At 40.7% G+C, this 21,785-nt stretch overlaps 1 protein-coding gene across 2 annotated transcripts in view; it reads right to left on the bottom strand.

Moving 5' to 3' along the window:
* LOC122787495 (smoothelin-like protein 2) overlaps window positions 1-21,785 on the bottom strand; it is a 391,980-nt gene that overhangs the window by 95,652 nt on the left and 274,543 nt on the right. For both annotated transcript variants that reach the window (XM_044054241.1, XM_044054242.1), the window contains exon 2: window positions 16,729-16,813. In XM_044054241.1, the coding sequence (XP_043910176.1) occupies window positions 16,729-16,813 (85 nt within the window). The remainder of the gene's footprint in view (window positions 1-16,728; window positions 16,814-21,785) is intronic.

The raw sequence follows: 21,785 nt of genomic DNA, 5'->3' as shown, positions 1-21,785 counted from the left end.
GGCCCAGAGGCTTTCAGTGCCTAGATCTTCTGCACCAAAGCCTTCGGCACCGAGTTTTGTGTCCTACACCTCATCGGAACCGAGGGGCCCCTCAGTTCAGACTTCCTTATCGGCACTGACTTTTTCTTCGATGCAGACCTTTCCGGCGTCGATGACTGTTCCGACGCCCTCTCCTGCTTCGACTCTGACAATTTACACAGCACCGACTATCCTCTCTGTACAGACCACCTTGTTTTCTGCACAGACTCTTTTGGCACCTACCATAGTGCCAACTACCACTTCGGCACCGACCTTGTCGGTGCAGACCTCACTTTCGGCACCGATCTCCTCTGTGCAGCCACCAGTAGTACAAGCCTTAACGGCTCCATTTTTCTCAGTGTAGATGCCTATTTTAGCACCGTCCAAAGACCCCTTTGTGGGCACTGAGTTTCCTGCATCCTTGGATAGACCTGACTCCCCTTCAGCTATGTCCATGAGATCCACTAGAAGCCTCTCTGAACATGATGTGGTGTGTTTTGTGGATCAACTGCTTTTGTCCAGAGGTATCCAACCCTCCAGGACCTACTCTTACTTCGGAGGTGGACACCCTTCTCCAAAGTCTCCTACCTATTCTCCTCCTTCATTGCCCTAGAAGCCCCCTGCTGTAGCACAGACTTTCCTCATTTCGGCTCCTCTCATGGACCTCACTAAGGAGTCACAGTTGCCTTTGTGGCATGAGAGACTTGCCACTCCAGTCACTGCTCTGGATGCTAGCTGTGATGTACATACTCCTGTTTTTCAAAGCCATCCAGGGACTCTGAGTCAGTGGGGTGATTTGCTTGAGCGGGGTGTGACCTCCTTGGGTGGACCAGCCTTCCAACTCATGGAGAAGGCTCTTGCATCTGTTGGTGATCCTGTGCTATTAGTGCCCCCATCTTGCTCTGGACCACAATTTACACAAGACACCCCTGGCAGACACCGGGTACAAGGGCCTCAGGACACGCTGCCACTGGAGGCCCCTTTTGCACTGTCTTCCCCAGATTCTCCCCCTGAGGAAGTTCATCGCAAGAGTTTGTGTTAGAGGAAGCGTGTGGACTCCCCAGAAGAGTCCCTCATGGAAGACACACAGACTTTGATGATGGGGAAAGGTCCCCTCGGTCACCCTCTGAGGTATCGTTTGGAGATATCCTTGAAATACTTAAGCAGAGAGGTGATTGGCAGACCTCTAACCTGACCTCTGAAGAGTCTGTGTTCCTGCAGGCCTTTCATACCCGGCCCCCTATCTCTTGGGTTACTCCACCTGCCGACAACCTTGTCCAGCTCATCATGCAGCATGCATGGAAGGCTCTTGATGCCATTGACGCCATTCCCTGCAGGCCAGATAAAATCCTGTCCCCTCCAGATAGTGAGCCTCACTGGTCCAAATGTCTTCCTATAGATGCCTTAGTGGTGGCGGCCGCAACAAAGAAGGATCTGGCAGAAGAAAGCCAGACTGTTCACCCACCCAACAAAGAGTCCCGGTGCTGGACAGATTAGGGAAGTGTACCTTTGCATCAGCAACCTTTGCAGTCAGGTCCCTGAATTATATGGCACATTTTACCATGCTTCAAACAGACTTAATTTCTGAGCTCTCTGAAACCTTGGCTGAGCTGTGTCTGATGAGGTCCAGAACAAAGTGGCCTCACAGTTAGCCACCCTTGAATCAATTTCTAACCCCTCCATGTGCCCGATTTCTCATGCATCAGAAGGAGCAGCTAGAGCAGCGGGTGCAGGCATAGTCATGAGATGACATGCCTGGATGAACTTGTGTGATTTTGCGGAACCTTTCAAGGCTTCCTTTCTGAATGCTCCCATTGAAGCCTCTTTGTTATTTGGACCCAAGGTTAAAGACACACTGGCTAGGTGTGAATAGGACAGTAAAACCCTTTCTGCCATGGGTGTCCAGTATTCTTCCCCTCAATGGGCTTTCTCCAGAAACCAGAAGAGTGGAAAGATGTGGCACAAAAAGTCTCAGGGTTCTTTCCGTGACACACGAGCAGAGTTTTCCCCTAGAGGCAGAGGGGGAAACTCATATAGAAGACGCCCCTTTCGGGGCAGAGGAGGTCCATGTAACCAGGGTTGCAGAGATTCTTTCTCTGGCCAATCCTACTAGCGCTCCTGAAGAGCGGCCCAACTGCTTTCCTCTGGAAGCAGTTGGGGGTCATTTCTCTTTGTACCCTTCTGCCTGGCTAACCATTACCACCGATTCTTGGGTACGAGAGATAATAACCAGAGGTTATCATATTCCCTTCAATCTTTATCCTGCCCCACTAAGGAGCTTACCCAATGTTTCACCCAGTCAAAGGGTAGAAGCAGCATTAGAGATTTCAAAGCTGCTAAGAAAGAAAGTCATCCAAATAGTCCCACCAGACCAGATAGGATCCGGATTGTACTCAAGATTATTTTTAGTGCCAAAAAAGACCGGGGACTGGAGACCAATTTTGGATCTCAGTGTGCTAAACAAATTCGTAAAAGTACAGAAATTCCAGATGGTCACAATACAGTCTATCCTCCCACTCTTGGAGGCAGGTGATTGGATGTGCTCTATAGATCTTCAAGATGCGTACTACCACATAAAGGTGAACAAACCATTGAAAGGATTCCTTTGCTTCCATGCAGGAGCCAGTCATTACCAGCTCCGAGTACTGCCCTTTGGACTCTACAGCCCCCAGCATGTTCACCAAGTGCATGGCAGTTGTCACAGCTCACCTGCGACTGCAAGGATTCCGGGTGTTTCCATACCTAGACGACTGGCTCATCACCGCCCCCACCAGACATCTATTGGAAAAAGCCTTGGCATACTCTCTTCACACCACAGAAAGGTTAGGTATAACTATAAACTGGCACAAATCCAACCTATCCCCATCCCAATCCATAGAATTTATTGGGGTCCTGTTGGATGCAAAGAACTGCATGGCATTGATTCCAGAGCACAGAATCTTAAGGATAAAACAACAACTTATACCCATCCTGTCAAGGGAAAGATCGACAGCACATTCTGTTTTCCAGCTGTTGGGTTCCATGGCAGCTTCCATCACCATTGTCCCCCTCGCGAGGTTCCACATGAGGCTTTTACAATGGTTACTACTCACCCAGTGGTACCCTTTTCAGTTTCTTCTCTCATCCCAGATTCGGGGGACTCAGAGATGCAAACAAGACTTGATTTGGTGGATGTCACAGAACCCGTCACAATGGTCTCGCCCCTTCACACCCCAACAGCCCAAAGCCACAGTGACCATGGACGCCTCCCTGATGGGCTAGGGGGGCTTTTCAGGGGAAGACAGTCCAAGACACGTGGTCAGACATAGAGGCTCATCTGCATATAAATGTCCTAGAACTGAGGGCGGTGCTTCTAGCACTGCAAGCATTTCATCCCCTCCTTCCTTCAGGGACTATTGCAATACAATCGGACAACATGGCTGTAGTCTAGTACATCAACAAACAAGGTGGAACAAAATCCTACCCACTTTGTCGGGAGGCCATGAGGATATGCAATTGGCAATGCCTACCAACCGCTTTCTTTTAGTAATGCACATTCCCAGGAGTTCCAACGTGATAGCAGATAGATTGAGCAGGTGCATTCTGCAACCACACGAGTGATCCCTGAATCCTCTTATAGTGGCAGAGATTTTCAACTGCTGAGGTTTCCCTTGCTGCGACCTTTTTGCATCCCCAACCAACTACAAGTGCAGCAATTACTTTGCCGTGATTCCCCCTCGGGGACAGTCACCCAGGGACGCTCTAGTCCATGATTGGCCCTTGGGTCTGCTTTATGCCTTTCCCCCTCTCCCTCTTATTCCCCAGTTCCTGAAGAAAGCCCATCAGTTGAAGAGCAAAATAAACCTCATAGCGCCATATTGGCCTCAGCAAATTTGGTTCCCCTTCTTATGGCCTCACCTGCTAGATCAACCATGGATTCTTGATCCAACTCCAGATTTGATCTCCCATCCACAAAACCTGATTCACCCCAACCTGAACAGCCTGAAACTCACAGCTTGGCTCCTCCACTTCAGTGATTGCCAGGCACACTGATCTTTCTTCCCCAGTACGTGACATTCTTATTGAATCTCATAAGTCTTCCACCAGAACTACTTATCTCAGTAAGTGGAAAAGATTTACCATTTGGCTGAAGGAAAAACAGTTGGACCCTTTTTCAGCACCAGTGCCGGTAGTACTGGAGTACTTGTCCAGTTTATTCCAATCTGGCCTATCTGCTTCTACCATTCGAGTTAATTTGGCCACGATATCTAATTTTCACAATGATGTCCATGACTCTTCACTTATGTCATACAAATTATGCAAGACTTTTCTTAAAGGTGTAAATCATTTGAAACCCCCCTTTTAGAGAACCTAGCCAGCCATGGGATCTGTCTTTAGTCCTGTAAGCGTTGACTATGGCTCTTTTTGAACCAGCTTTTTCATGCGACTTCAGTATTCTTTCTTGGAAAACTTTGTTCTTGGTCGCCATTACTTCTGCCAGACGTATCTCTGAACTTCAAGCTCTATGCATCAAACAGCCTTACTTAATCTTTCATAAAGATACAGTGTCATTGAGAACTAATCCTTCCTTCCTGCCAGAAGTAATCTCGGAAATGTCCATTAACCAATCCACTGAATTGCCAGTTTTCTTTCCCAATCATTCTAACAGAGGAGAGTATTGTCTACATACCCTTGACATTCACAGGCAAATTTGTTTCTATCTGGACAGAACTAAGGCTTCTCGCAAATCAGATCAGCTATTCCTGGCCTATTCTGGTCCTAGACTTGGCTGTGCTGTTTCTAAGGTCACATTGGCTAAATGGTTAAAAGAGTGTGTGACATTTATTTACAAAACTCACGATATCCCTCTGACTTCAGCCGTTAGGGCTCATTCCACAAGGTTGGTCGCAACTTCTGCTGCCTTTCATGCTAGAGCTTCTTTACCTGACATTTGTACAGTTGCAACTTGAGCTAGACCCCATACCTTCATCAGCCATTACAAATTGGATTTGGCCTCCAGGGGAAGAGCATCTTTTGGTTCTGTGGTTCTCAGGAATGTCCTTCCATGACAGCCTCCCAGGAATAGAGGTAGCTGGGGAACGAGGATTAACAATATCAGATAAAGAAGTTATGTCTTACCATAACGTTCCATCTGTATTGTTGATCCTCGTTCAGTCATTACGACCCTCCCTCCTTCCCCCTCTAGAGGCTTATAGTGGATCTCATCATCCGGTTCCATTAGGTTCTTTGACCAGAGGTAGCCTCTACTTCCTTTGACCTGTAAACTCAATCTGAGGTAACAGGGAGAGGGGAATTGTGGGTAAGAGTTTAGCTCGAGAGTTTGTGGCTGTCGTGAGCTTGGAAGATGGCTGGCTCAGTTTCGAGGTCAGAACCGATAACCCAGGCGTAATGACTGAACAAGGATCAACAATACAGATGGAACGTTATGGTAAGACATAACTTCTTTTTTTCATTATGTTTTACTCCTAGAAAGCAATATGAAAGTACTTATTAGCTCACTCATCTGTGTGTGATACAGAAACATCATCAAGAAATCTGCAAACACTGAATAAGTTCATTATCAGAGGCAGCCACTGTTGGAGATGATGCAGTAACTTACAAAGCAGAAACAAGTACAACTTAATGTGAAGTCTATAGGACTCTTTTTACTGACACTGAAGAAACTGAGCTAGCAGTTAAGGCAATTACTGATGTCGTTTTTTTTATCTGTGGTACAAGAGGGTGCCTATAGGTGATGAGGAATCATAACACATTATGCTAAAGGCACACAGGAAAACAAAGCTAGAACTAATTGTTTAGGACAGGTGAACTGAACATTTTCAGCAGAGACTGTACAACACATGGACAGAAGAATGAATGTGATTACACTAGCCAGTCAGTGCTTACAGATATAGAGCTGGCCCACGCCTGTTACTCAAGTAAAGCATCATGAGGGAGCATGTGATGTTACTTTACAGGTTAAAAAAAAGCAATTAAACAATAAAATTCATCCACATAGAAGTAAGCATAACAGGTGAGGCTGCAAAACCACATCTGTTTTTAAGGTTGAGACTGCATGGAGCAGTCAGAAAAATTATGTTTTAGGTGTTTACTACCAGTGTGAGGAAAAGAGCCAAATGTATTTTATGGGAGGGGACAAAACAGACAGGGATGTTGGGAAATTCAATTTCATGGTGGGGAGTTCAGATGTGGGACAAGAATGAGGTCAGCAGGATAAAAACAGTAACTGCCAGGCAGTAGAAACTACTGACCAGGTATGCTGCATCATAAACCTGGAGACAGCCATGGTTAGGCTAATATAGTTAGAAGGCCAGTGCCTCAAAGTTTGCATTTCTAACCCTTCAGAGGGGTATTTCCTTGCATGAGCCATGCTAAACAATGAGAGAATGTCATTTCTTAGTTCAGAGCAGATACGCAGGAAAAGGATTTACAAAAAGCTAGGAAAAAGCTAATAACAAGGCTACATGAAATGTAGGAATTCCATTTTCAGTGTTTAAAGTCTTAAACAATGTTACTGCAGTTTTGCTCAGTTTGCCAGCAAGTTTGGTAAATGTAACAGTAGTCATTGGAGTGGAAAAAGTCAATTATATTCCAGTCTGAAAAAAATGGCAACACTGAAGAACACTTAAAACATCAACCAGGACCATTTGTTTCATGTATTTGCAAGGTAATGTTAAAGATCCAGCAAGCTACACTCCATCAGTATATAGACCAAAAAATGCCAGAATTAAAAGATGGTTTTAGAAGAGGAAGATGCTCCTGAGATAAATTTGCTAACACCTGCTAGATAAAGAAAGAAAATAAGTTCCAGAAAAATATTTACTTCTGCTTTGCAGACTACTCTAAAACCTTTGGCTTTGTGGATCATAATAAACTGTGAGTAGTTTTTAGAGAACTCAAGAAACCAGGTTACCTTGTTTGCCTCCAGAAGAATCTATATTCAGACCAAGAAACAACAGCAATAACTGAATATGGAATAAATGATTGGTTAAAGACTGAAAGAAGTACAGAAAATGAGTGACCTGTATACCACCACTCCAAAGAACGAACATTCTCTAGCAGGGTGTTACTGTACAGGTAACGGCTACTGAAAACAAGTCTGCTGTTTCATGTGGAATATTAAGTTGCCATGAAGCTTGGACTGTAAGGAAGCCAATGGCCACCATTATTTTATGCTCACTAAGCAGCACTTTTGCTGTTTAGCAAGTGTAAAATTAAAAGCAAAACAAAAAAATAATGAAAAGTATGTTCGTATTTGTCTTTGTGTCAGTGTATGCATGCATGAAAGAGAGAGCGAGACTGAGACACTATTTTAGGTTCTTTAAGCAGTCCATTTGCTATTTAGCGAGTGTAAAACTATAGCAAAAGGATAATTAAAAAATAGAAAAAAGTGTGTGTTTATGTTTCTGTCTGTATCTGTGAATGCATGATTGTCTGCATGCATTAAAGTGGAAGTGTGCGTGTTGTGTGAGAGAAGAGACTGAATGATCGAGTAGTGGATCCAAGTCACTTGAAATTAAGAGGTATGCATAACTCAACCTCTTAGCTGAAGAAATCCAGATAAAGCCCAAAATAATGGGGGAAAAGGCTCAGAAAAAGGGACAAATTTTAAATACTGTTCTTATAAAATTAGAAAGTTACTATAACAGCAGGATTTATTCTGAAGAATGTGAAGACCATACCTCTCATCTGCCCCTGATTTCCAGTGACACTCTTGATTTTGATCCAAATTTTAGATCTGCCTCCCTTAATCCCTCCTAAAACTGATGACTTTTGGAGAAAAGGTGGTGAATTACAATATACAGAGTTATAGATTTTTTTTTTACTTCACAAAATATATATTGATTTACATTGTCTTATTCTGCCAATGTCTTAAGTTAATAGTACTAATTTTTTAAAAGTGTCCCTGATTACTTCTGGATTTGTCCATGATTCTGTCGAGATTTGTCCCTCAGTTGAGAGCTATGATAAAGTCTGAAACTCAGATATAACTTATTTAGTGACTTCAACCCCCTACCAATTTGCCAGCAAACCATAAATTTTATGAGGAACAGATAAAAAAAAAAAAGTAAAAAAATCTGGACAGTTGAGAGGTATGAAACTTCAAATAGAGAAGACATATTTTTATATGCAACTAGCATGCACCCTCTTCATTTGATGAATTCATTAACTTATGGGAAATTTAGGAGAGTTTGAGTTTTTAAAACTACATGAGATTAAACTTTAAGAGAGCAAGAGTTGACTGGGGTAGAAAGTAGAATTAAAGATCGAGGTTATACAGCGGCACAAATAAATAGAGCTTAAAGAAAGACTCTTGGAAAGTGGAGAGATGAGAATATATAATGTAGGACAACATAATGAGACCATTCATAGAAATATGGTAAGAAATAAAGAAAAATTGTTTTTGGTTTCAGAGTATTCTCCTTTTTCCCATACTCTGGAGTATATTAGCGGGGATTTGTGGCATGCATTGTGTAATGATGAGGTGGTATGGCAACCTTTTCCTAAACATGTTACTTTCTCTTATAAGAGATATAATAATTTGAAACAACTTGATTGCTGGATATTAGAGGTTTGTTTGCTTGAGGACATTGTAAAGTATATTCTAAAGTTGAAAATCTTACTGGAACAAAGATTAACGGGAGAAAGTTTGTTGGCAATGATAAATTTTGCTGCGAGTCCAAGGGGGTGGTGTGTATTATTGGATTTGATTGCAGGTTTGCAGCTTGGTAAGTGGGTCAAACAAAATGTAAAGTTAAAGGTATTTTGGAGCATTTGGGTGACATTAGAAATCAAAATATGAAAAGTCTGGTGGCAGAACATTTTATTAAGGAACACAGGGGGATCAGATGCTTGATTCCTTTTTAGTGTGTTGGTACAACTGTTTCTTCCTATTGGGGGGGGGGGTTGTAAGTACATTAAATGAATTAGAAATTAAAATGATATTAAATTAAAGAAATTTATCCCCTAGAGATTTAAATCATGAAGTTATTTTAAAGAAATTTGATATTTAAATGCATTTACTTGTTTAAATTGATTGATTGTTTCATTCCAAGTGGGTTTTGACCTGTATAAAAAAGTCAAAGTTTTGATGTCATATCCTGTGAAGGCGTTTCACAAAGCCTAATACAGATTTTTGTGGGACACCAACAGTAAAATTCAAGATAGTGGAGAAATCATATTTTGCATTTCACTGCTTGTGCTTTCATTTAAGTGGTAGCTATACAACCATTACATTGAAGTGTTGGTGAGCCCTAAGGATGAGAGTTTATGTAACAGTTTTTCGTGGGAGACCGTATCAAAAGCTTTTAGTAAGTCAGGGGAGATGGTGGAGAGTATGCTTCTGGCATTTGTATGGGTGTTGATAGCATGAAACAATTCAGCAAAATATAGCTGTGCTGTGATGAGGACAGAAAAGGGTCATCTATTAGACAGTTGAGAAGTTGCGTATGAATATATTTTTCTAATATTTTTGATAGGGGTGATAAGATGGCAACTAGCCTATAGTTTGAAAGATCTGTACTGATTACACCCTTGAGCAGTGGAATTATGAATGATTTTTTTCCATGGCGAGAGTATTTTATTTTCAGATACGAATCAATTTATCAGAAATGAAACTTGATACACAATAGCCTCAGCTGCTTTTTTAGGATATTCAGTCAGGTATACTCACAGGGGCAGCTGAAGTAGGCATTCATTTTCTGATGGCATCTCTGGAAACTGGTTGGAAGGAGAAAATCTGAAGGAGGTTATTTGATTGAGTAGGGACATCAAGAGCTTGATTAGACACCTGGTTGATTAATAACTGTACTATCTGTATAAAATGAGTACTGAATTGGCTGGTTTTGGGAACAAGATTTTACTCTTCTAACACGTGACATGCCATTGCTAGGAACTGAAAAGGACTGGGTATTTGAAGTACTTCTAGAATATTGATTGGTAAAATATTAATGACCACCCTACACCAGATGGAAGTGTGTCCTGGGCCTACTTTAGATGTCAGCATAGCAATTAAACAAAGTTAGTGGACATAAGAGGGTGGCAGAGTGGTACTGACCATTCATCTGCATGGGTCATGGTCATGGTAATGTGATGTGATGTGGTGTGGTGGGCAGCAAACTGAGACAGACATGTAGTGCCTTCAACACGGTAGACTTTGGTGAAGTAAGCAGGGATGCTACAAACAAGGCAAAATGTAGTAGGAAATCGACCAAATAAGGTAGTCAGGAAAGACAAAGCATAAAATTGGCTAGCTGTGATAAAAAATGAAAACTGGAGTTAAGAATTTCAAAATAGTGATGCTAAAAGGGTAAAACTTAAAATAGGTCTGCTGAAACCTGGGGAAACAAAGCATATTGAAAAACAAAGGTCATCAAGACCTCAATGAATACTCTGACAACAGCTTCACCAAACAAACAGATACCAGGGCAGGTTATCTAATATTATGGTGTGCTAATGGGACCGCTAAACAGAAAAAAATCTACTGGATGCAGTCTCCCAATACATTATCAAGACTTTGGATACCACCAATGTTAGTATAGGAGTTGCTCTGCTTCAGATATACATATATTTTATGATCTATAACCTGTGTGATACAGTGAACGTGTTTCCCAAAACCTGAAGATTAGGTAACAGCAACAAAATTCTTTAATTTTGGGGAGTGAGCCAAAAATGAATCCTAGGAGGTGCTGATCAGGTCTGCAGACTACAAGTAGTAGCCTCAAACTAAGTTTGCTACCTAAAAGTGCAGACTGCCAAGTTTTAGAAAGAAGAACCCAAAGTCTGATGATTTTGGGAAAGAATTAATGTTAAAAATGCGAGAGAAAGAAGAAAAAAGATATTTTGTGTTACTCACACTATGAATAAAAAAGTGCTTAATGCAAGAGGGCAGTGGAAAAACTGAAAACAATATTTGTGTGTATGACACAATATGTACACTCCAGAAAATGGGAGATTGTTCTCCAGTATGCACATAACTGGTGAACACATGATGCAGGTCCGGAAGCTGTACCTGAATGAAAACTGGTTGTGGGGGAGGGGTATTCAAAGATGAGTAGCTAACGTGAACAGGGGATATCGGATGTAGACTATAAGGGGACACTGAGTGTGCTGATTAAGTACATACTGGACAACAAAGAATATGATCTGTGTCTTCAGAATCCTAAAGGTGGGAGATGAAATGCTGAAACCCAGGGAGGAAGGGAGAGGAAAGCATGGATAAGCATGAATGGTTGACTGCAGGGCCTAGTTTCAAGCCTGAGATGATGGACTTCTTCACACTACCTGTGCATCAGGTGTGGCACAGAATGCCCCCAATTCATGGATGCTAGAATGTAATCCCAGCTAGAATTCTGGGCAGGCTGTGATAGTGAAGGATGAGTGAGTAGGCATAGACCAACTGTGATTTCACTAGCAAACACTGGACTCTGGTATTAATACCTTGTTTTTCATTTGCTTTTGTTCATCCATATGTTGGCAGATGCAGGCAATCAGGCTAGAAACATTTTGCTGACTTAGCAGTACACCGAGGTGCAACAGTGACCATCATGATGGGTTATGGTGGTCTATGAAGTGGTAGACTTTGGCACCATTTGGCACAGTGTTGTGTATCTCTGGCTAACGCTGTGGTTACTGCACCCATACGCTACAGCATTAAAGAAAGTGCTGGGTTACTTAGAGGCTGGCTGTATGTGACTCCTAAAACATCTAAGCATATGAAGATGCCAATGGAATAACATCTGCAGTCTGATGAGTCTAACTGCTGTGTAGTTGCATCTTGACTCTTCCTCAAGCACATGGGAATTCTTAGTTTGACTTCCACTCTGTTAAGTCCTGTGCCAACATGCTACACAGACCCTGAATCATGACAGTGAAACAAGTTTCTGAAAAGACTGTTAACATTTGCATTTATGCCTTAAAGATGGAGCTTACAATAACTAAAAGTAATGTGATACCTTAAAGAGTCTGAGCAGAATTATCACACCAAAGAAAAAAGGGAAGGAGACCAAAAACCTGGACCCTGGCAGTATCTCCAGGGAGGCAACATACATATCACACAGTACATGCAACAAGGGGAGAAACAAAGTAACAAAACAGCCGATCTCAAAAACACTGTTTGATGCAAAACATACATTAGTAGTCGGGCTAATTTGCAACTTGTGTGGCAAAATAATCTATGAAGAGGCGTCAGTGCTGCAGAAGTCTTAGAAAGGGCTTAAAATTGGTCTGCAGAAGGACAATCAGCATAATCGAGGAAGAAAAAATGCTAAAGAGGGCAAAAACTGGCTGAGGAGGTCAGGAGCAGGAGTAGCAGATGTATCTTAATAGCAAAGTTGAAAACATGTCATAATTAATAAGAGAATAAGACACTAAGCAATGGAGCCAAAAGAAAAAGGAGTTTCTAAACAAATGTATTATTACCGAGAAGTTATTTCCATAAGGATAGCAGAAAACCATTGACAGAGATCATACCTCTCAACTGTCCAGATTTTTACAGAATGTCCAGATTTTAACCTCATGATTTTGGTGTGTTCCTCATAAAATATGTGGTTTTCTGGCAAATCAGAGGGATAATCTAGATAATGAAATCAGTAAATAATGACTTACATTTGAGTTTCAGACTTCCTATCTTTCAAAAAATGCACGTTAACAAAAACCCTGTTATTCTAGCAACATTTTTAAGTTTATAAGAGAAATATTTACAATTTGTCCCTGTTTTTGGGCTTTTGTCCAGATTTCTTGGTCTGACAGGTTGAGAGGTATGAGTCAGAGATAAAACTAAGAGAAGTAAACAAGACAATGCATCGGCTCCAAGTCAGACATTGAAGTAAAAAATACATGTAGCAACATATTATATGGCTTATCCTACGTGGGCTGCATCACAGCAAATTATGTTTCATAAATATACAGTTTAGGTAAATACGTACTTACTAGGCAAATGACCTGGGAGGATCTTAATAAGCCAAGCCTTTCATACCCATGGTAGTGTTTTGGCCCCTGTGTTTTGTGTATGAGTAACCCAGATGCAAGCAGAAAAAGGATGTTCATTATATTTATCACCGTTTCAGTAACCTTAGCTATATGGTTTATATATCCTACCAAGAATATAATAGTCAACTAACTTCCAAAGCTTCAGAGCACCTTCTACATGCTCAAACTGTCAGGCAACTTGAGCAGAAAAAGGATATGTTGTGACATTTACTTGTTGCCCTTATCCACCAGGGACACTGGTGCTAAACCCTGGGTGAATTTGCAGTTTACCATCCATTCATCCAAATTATATACACCTAGCTCTTCAACATGTCCTATTTATGTTGCAAAAGAGATTGAGATTCCCTGAGAAGAGATTCGCAATACTGCTGATCTCGTGAATGTGTAATAGGTCAAAGCATAGGGTCTGTTGAGGATCTATACACAAGACAGAGGTCAGCTCGCAGCTGTCTGTATAATTCTGAGAAGATGGACAAAGGGTTTGATATGACATGCATAGTTTTTAAGATTTAGGTCCTTGATTTTTAGTGATAAAGCTTTGTGGTCTTTCCAGATGTTACAAGTGTTTGAACAGGTACATACCAAAAAGAGCATTATGCTTAATGATTGGTCTACTGACAGTAGAGTACAGTGGAATGATTATATCCTTGGAAGTGGATGCAACACCTTAGATAAAAGCTGTGTACTAAAAGAGGGCCCTCTTACAATAGTGGATACATGATCAAAGGACAGTTCAACGATCGTCTACATAGGTCCCTAGATCACGGATTACAGGTTCAGCTATTGGGGGGTGTTGTTGATGTGATAGTTACAAGGGGAATCATGCTTGCTGAAGGAAACTCTTACATATTTATTGGCATTTAGTTTTAGTTCATGGGTTTGACAACAGCTATTTGTTTGGGAAAGGCCTTCTTGGAAGAAGAATCTTGGTGTCCACTGGGGAGCTAATGATACCAATAAGTTTACAAATCAGCTGCAAAGTGGTCAGCCATATACACTATCAGTCAATACATAGTGCTATGCAGCTTGCTTTGATCTCTGCCTCTCCAGAAGAGCATGAAGGAAATGCAAATACTCAATATACATACAGTGATTCAGACCCAGATCAATTACATAAGCTGTACTATGCCATTCATGGAATGTAGCCACATCTGCCAGCCCCTGCAGCAGTAGGATGCCCCAAAAATGAATGCAGGGAATGACTGGACACACTGAACAGAATATCTGTGGATGGTGTCATGTGCATTTATGCAGTCATCATTATACAAGGAGAACTGGCACTCACCTTAGCTCTGACCCAGCATTAGTACCTTTACATGTAGCAGGACTGCACTGATGTGGTAACTACTTATGCATGTTTGGCAAGTCCAATACAACTGTAGTCTCATCTAAGTCAGAAGTAAAGTATACATCTTTTCATGAAAGCAGGTGCTATTTACAAGTGTGTCTAGTACAGTATGGGAGCATGCTTGCCACACATAGGCAACATCATTTTTCCAGTGGTGTAGCTAGGTTGGGGATCCAAATTATTATCAATGAATTCCTTCTGTTAAGCGTTATCAAAACCTGCTGGACAGCGGGACAGAGATAATGAGTATGGTAGCCAAACTATATCATTTGGAACGGTTTTGTAATTTGTGCAACTCCATGCCAGCTATGCCCACCCAGAAGAGGTGTATACATATCTATACACCTGCAGTGCTCAGTTACAGTGCTAGCATACAGACTGAGGGCACAAGCACACCAGCAATGTCAGCATACACTTGTGGGATTGTGCCCTTTCAGTCTGTGTGCATTAAGCAGCATACCCAGGCCTTTTTCAAGATGGCTTTCCGACTGCACAACATTACTTAATGCTGCCCCCTCACACACTCAGGAATGGTAAACAGGCATTGGCCACTCCATCTCAAATCTCTCAGGAAGATTGCTGCACTGCCTGGGTCATCTGGGAATCTTGTTAGTGCATTCTGATGATATAAGTGATCAAAAGGAAAGAATGTGAGAATATTGAAAGCATATGGAACAACAGAGCTGTAAATCTGGATGTACACAGTTTGAAAGAACTGAATAAAACATATATGCTTTAACGTAAGCAGCAGTTTTAAGGATTTTTCTTGTGTTCATTATATACCCTGAAATACATCTACACTGCCGAATAGGCACTAGAAAAGGGAAAAAGATCACATACATAAGGAATTAACTGTCTTAATATAAACAGGTAATATGACAAACTACTTCATGTCAAATCAAAGTGCCCATACTTGAGTTGTGTCTTTCAGCTTTTCCCGGTTAGGGGTCGCCACAGCGGAACTTCGGAACGCTAATGATTGGCAGTAGAGTTTTACGTGCTGAGTTGCTGGCCCTGATGCACAACCTTCAACGAAGGTACACCCATTCACGCATGTCTCCACACAGAAGATTCTCTTAAAATGGTCATCCTTGTCTGTCATTAATATTACATCTTGAAACTGAAGAACACAGAGAAAAATGAAAAGGCACATTTAACTGGAGTGCCCTTGTTTTCATCTACTCTTATGGAGAGGCGTGGAAATGGCAATGTCACACCGTGTACCAGTGACTGAGGTTTGAGAATGGATTCCCCAGAACATCCCAACGAAAGAGCTGCAGTGAGTTAGGTTTCATCTGAAATGCACTGATGATCTGCAGCGTACTTTGTACAAATACTCACATCACTATTTGTGTTATCATATGCTGACATCCTCAAGGAATACATGTAGCCACCCACTTATACTAGCAGAAGCCCATATATCACTGTGTGCAAGTCACCACTAGTGCAGGAAGTCAGGACAGAACGTAGCTGTAGGAGCAGAAACACATACTTCAGTGCTTATTTTATTGAAGGCAGCAGACAGAGGTGAAAGGAGGAGACACCCTTTTACAATGGCACCATTTCATGTACCGCTGCGCATGTACACAATTTGAGAAGAAAGGGTCATCATATTGGCACTGGTATAAACATACACCCACTGCATGTGACAATGCAGATATACACTACTTGTGTCTGATGAGACATCATAAACTGGCACAAATATATGCTATGTGACATTGTACACATGCATTGTTTGCAAATGAAAGGACATCACAGTTGCACTGTGAGTACCACTGTACACATCCTGAGAATGAAGAAAGGAAGGACCTGCTAGTACCAACATAACTGTGCTTGACTCACGGTATGGTGATGTACTGCCATGTTCTCGAAGGGACACGCCAAATCAGATAGAAGATATTCATGTCAACCACAGAGAGAAACATTATCAGCATTAATGGATGATGACTAATACAAGGAAGAAGGATTTCTCAGCCATACTTATCAAAACTGAACTCTCTCACATTAGAGAATGTGATGTAAAACAAATTTCATTTTCTCCATCCTGCCACAAAAGAGTGAGAGGCTTTACTCTCCCCAGCAACTATACTATCCCTTTCAACAATTGTATTAACTAGAAGTGCAACAAATATATTGATTGTGATTTGTGTAGTTTTCTAGGGTTAATTTAGCAGTTTGGTGGGTTTGCGCAAAAACGATTCTGTGCAGTAACCTTTAACTGTCTGTAACTACATGAAATACTACATGATAAATGCACAATAAAACTGAGAACCTGATGAACCAGAGTCATAGGAAACCAACAACCTGTTAAGTCCAGAAAACCAAAAGAAGCTGATAAGTGTTTGCTTAACTAGAAAAGAAAATTCTCCAACCTGTGGTTATTGGCTGTCCATTCTCCACTATGGATGTGCCGGATAGCCTCTTGTTTTGAATCACATTCTCTTCATGGTTTGCATTCTGTCAAAAGTAGATGAATATTAGCTTCTATCGTAGGTTTCACCTGTACTTATTACTCACATTTCAAATTCTGAACATGCACGATAATTAATACTACAGCAACTTCCTGTAAGATGAAACATCACTTTGGTGTTTTTAAGTGTCATACAGATTTGCCATTTTGACAATAACAAGCTTCATTTTGACATTATGAAGTAAAAAAAAAAACAACCCTGGATATTTCTGAACAAAAAAAAAAAAAAAATTGAGGTTTGTCACTATCATTAGCCCACAGGATTATAACTTAAAACATTTGATGTCGAAAGCAAGCAATGATTTTAGAACCATAGCAGCTGAGTATTAATGGAGGTATGCCCAGGATCTGTATCAGGCAATTTTGTAGACATGCTTAATGCACAACCGAAATATAATACATTTGTACAACAACAATGCATAACTGGCAGTATCTGACTGCATCTGTTCTTAGTTACATACCATCTGGAACAGAAAACCTGTACAGTCTCTTTTAGTTTAGAATAATTCTAGGACGGTTTGTTGTCGGCTTTCTATGTAAAATGTCAGTAATCACAACTGATCCATTCTTTAAGGTCAATGGACTACTTTAGGAGGTCAAAGGTGGAGTATGGCAAGAAAGACTCTGTTCTTAGACCAACAGCAGCTGAGATTTATCAAAAACTAATTTACAGCTGCTGATGACTGTCTCCAGATGGTCATCAGAAAGGTTTGATACTTGCTGGGGATGTTCCCTGTAATGCAGGATCTTTGTGGAGTTTAGAAAGATTGGCAGCACACCTGGGAAAACACAAGAAAGTATGGATAGAACATGACTGAAAAACAGTTTGGGGAGAACCTCAAAGTCAAAAACGTATTATGACGCCAAGCCCCCACATTATGAATTATACAATTACAAAACAGTCTAAGGTAGAGTTAGAAGAGGCAACTTCTCTGTACTTGTAATAAATGTAGAAAATCAGCAGCAGCACCTTTCAATCTTTGATGAACAATAATAGTAGCCAAATAATATTTTTCTACATGCGAGTTTAGAAAGAACTAGAAGAGGCCTAAAATCAAAGGAAAATGTAAAATCATGCTGTGATGTGCAAAGTACAAATAAATAGAAGACACTGAAGTTTTTTTTTTTTTCTTTTGCATACAGTTAATAGTTTCTAAAATCTCAGATCATACTGCAATAATAGCAATAACATTTTTGGGCTGTGTTGTACTTTTATGTAAGATACAGACAAGGACTTTCAAATTGCTTTTCTAATTTTTTTTAGAAAACCTGCATTTATACACACACACCTCCCACTTTCCTAAACAGCAAAACTTTAGCTACTTTTTTGCCTGAAATCATGTGGTACTTTAGATAGGACACTGACCTTTCACAAAGGCTGGAGATGGCTCATTATCAGTGCACTACACCATTAAGCTAAGCCTGCCCTCTTTCTCAGTTATTTGTTTTTATCCTGTGATGGACTATCATAAGCATTAGGCACAACAAACAAAAGTAAAACATTTTTTATTACTTTTGAGGGGTAGTTTACCACAGTGAGATTTATTGTCCCTGACAATTTAGGAGGCAATACAATCATGACATTTCCCTAGACAACCAAAGCAATACATCCTAATTCCACTTCCCTGGTTCTGGGATAAATTCATCACCCAGCTCCTACAGGGCCTAAAGAATAAGCTTTGCCTACATGTTAGACAGTGCAAAACCCTAGCAACATTCAGTCTTGAATCAGATGAATGAATGAATGAATGGGGTCCTATACGTTCATCTCGAGTCACTGGCTACAAACATCTAACCATGCCGAGCCACACATTGTAACATCTCAGTTCCTTTTCTGCTCCACTTTTTCTCCCTCTTCTCTAACTTCGCCTTATTTCTCTTGCCCCTAACACACTGCCAGTGGAAAATATTTGTCTATATCTCAGAAATTAACTATATCCCCTACCATCATCCCCTGAACTATTAGCTTACATTTAAAGGCACTTCTATGGCATTATTGGCTAAACCTACAATGGTTAACATACCACTGGCTTAGTATAAACCTATTAACTTATAACAGCATTACATTCTTATTCACTATATTATGCTACCCCCTGACTTGCACTGTTGGCCAGAAGCATAGCTACGGTGGGGTAAAGACGGCAGACATCCCAAGTGCAAGGTATTAAAGGAAGCGATCAGCAAAAGCCAATCGATCGATAGAGCATTGCATTAATTTACATATGATCATTCAGAATGCCAGTAAGAAAATACTGTTGTGTGGTCAGGACCGAAACAAAGTGTATGCTTCAGCACTTCCACTTGTGATGTAATTTGTACCATACTGCTTGCTACAGGTTATAACAGATTACCTATTTTTTTCATGCTCCTCAGCTTAAGAGTTAAGGGGCACCAGCTTGGGGATCAGCACTGGGCTCTAGATAAGTGAGCTACAGCACTGCTGCTGGAAGATGCATTTTTTTAGATCTTCAAGGAAACTGATGAGCATTGTTCCTAGGAAACAATTTATAGTAATAGAAAGAGTATTCTGCTCAATCTTCCAGTAATACCTCTCAACCTCTTGGCACAAAAAAATCTGGACAAAGCCAAACATAATCGGGGGACAAAGCCCCAACAATAGGGACAGATTTTTAAATATTGCTCTCATGAACTTAGAAAGTTTGTAAGCCACGGTGGTACAGTGGTAGCATTGTTGCCTCACAGCAAGAGGTTCTTCTGTTCGATTCTCAGCTGGGGTGCCTTCTGTGTGGAGTCTGCATGTCCTCCCCGCGGTCGAGTGGGCTCCGAAAGACATGCATAAATGGGCATGCCTTCGCTGAAGGTTTGGTGTTGGGCTGGCAACTCAGCACCATAAAAGTCTACTGCCAATCATTAGCGGACCGGAGTTCCGCTGTGGCGACCCCTAACCGGGAAAAGCTGAAAAGACAAACAAGAACAACAAACTTAGAAAGTTGATAGATTTAAAAGGTATTGTGTTATCATGCATTTTCTGAAAGATATGAATTCTAAAACTGAAATGCCTGTTATTATTGAGTGAATTCAATCCTCATTGATTTGCCACAAAAATCCAGAAGAAAACACGACTTTTATGAGGTTCAGACCGAAAATATCGGCAAAAATCTGGACATTCTAGGAAAATCTGGACAGTTGAGAGGTATGCTTTCCAGTTACAAACTCATTCTGTGAATTATTGCCACAAGGTACACTCCTGTGGAACAGCTTGTGCCCTGTGAATAGAACAGGGAAAAAATTACCCAGACCAGTATGCTGTCTTCTAGGAAACCCAGTATCTTAATGTTTAGACTACAAAACTCAACTGTTCCATAGGACTCTTCTTACCTCGGTTTGAAAGTTCAAGAGAAAGCTGGCATCTTTCATGGTCTAAGGTGTTCACCCCACTGTACCCTGGGTGTTTCTTAGCATGGTGCATCATAACCTTTTCATTGGTCAGGATCATTCATGTGTTCTCAACTGGATCTCGGCCAAGTGCTACCTGGGTGTTCCTTGCCAAGGAAAATGGCACTGATGCCATTTTATGTTGCCTGTACATACTGTAAGTTTGTTAGCATTTATCAGCAGTCAGACAATAGTTTAAAGTTTTAAAACTATTTTTAACTAACATGGTCATAAAGCCTCTGTGAAACTAGGGTGCATTCTTACTCTTTTGCAGGAAAAAAGTTTCATTGCTAACACACCTTTAGTCTAGCATGTGGGTATCTTTCATTATTTCAATATCTAGACAGAATAGTTGCAGTCATTTCTGAACAGCCATCTTCTGTCAACATAGGTGTAGGTAAGAGCTCTTTATTAGATTTGGTTACCAGATCAAGGGATACAGGCGTATATCAGATGGCTGTTTAGCAAAAATGCTATATAACCTGTACAGTTCAGGAAATCTTCAATTTACATTTCAAGTTCACAGACTGTTTCATTCCCTGTGCATCCCTCACAAATATGACTGACACAACTTCACATAACGTACAAACCATTGCCAATGAGCACAGCATAAGACACAGGTTATGAACATCTTTCAGTTATACCAGGGATCCCTTTAGGACTATAAATCTAGTGTTTCACATCGACTTCATCAGCAGGTTCAAAACATCAAACATTTGAAGGCTTATTAAAAGTCTATTTCTGAAACAATTGCTTCTGTGCATTTTTATATTCAAACATGGAGAAAGTAAGTCAGATGAGAATGTCACTTCTGCTACAGACAAATCTATCATCCTTGGAGTAAATCTGTACATGAGCTAGAACAATAAAAATAGTGTTTGCACAGTTTCACCTTTCATTTTCTTCATCCTCTCTTCCAAAGTCTGTGCAACACTCTGTTCTCCATAACATGAAGTATGAAAGATTCTTTTGTCATAAGTTCTGAAGAACCATACCACCGCAACATTATTAGAAGCTACCATTTCTAGAATATTATGCATTAAAACTTCTTAGTTTTTTTCAATGACTGAATGCAAATTAGCAGATTCAATAACATACATGCCCACTCGCTTTGACAACTTAGGATGAATAGAAATGCTTTTCTAAGAACAGACAAGAATACTCCCTTTGTTGTCTATACCACCTTTTTTGTTATAATTTCCAAGACTGCAAGAGTGAACCCGGTTGTTAACCTACATCACACACCTTTACTATTTTTTGCACAATCTGATCAGGTACATAACATATAAAACAGCTGAATCTTTCATTCTGAGAATACTAGAATAATCTGAGTGCAACACTATCAGCATTAAAGAAGACTGACTTGGAGAAGAGATTGTGACTCTAGACTGCCCATAACTGACATGTAATGCAGTATTGTGTCATAATACAGCATAAACCTTGGTTCAGTTCAGAACCTGTAATAGCAATATTTCCCCAAGATAAATTTCTATCCTGTCATCATTATCTAAACTATTAGAAAAGTGTATCCATCAAATTACTTCAATACCTTACAATAAACTA

Source organism: Protopterus annectens, chromosome 13.part0, assembly GCF_019279795.1.
Source record: "Protopterus annectens isolate FY-2018-M chromosome 13.part0, PAN1.0, whole genome shotgun sequence".
Taxonomy (NCBI): Eukaryota; Metazoa; Chordata; order Ceratodontiformes; family Protopteridae; genus Protopterus; species Protopterus annectens.
The sequence above is the reverse complement of the archived record's forward strand: the minus strand, read 5'-3'. Positions and strand labels throughout refer to the sequence as shown.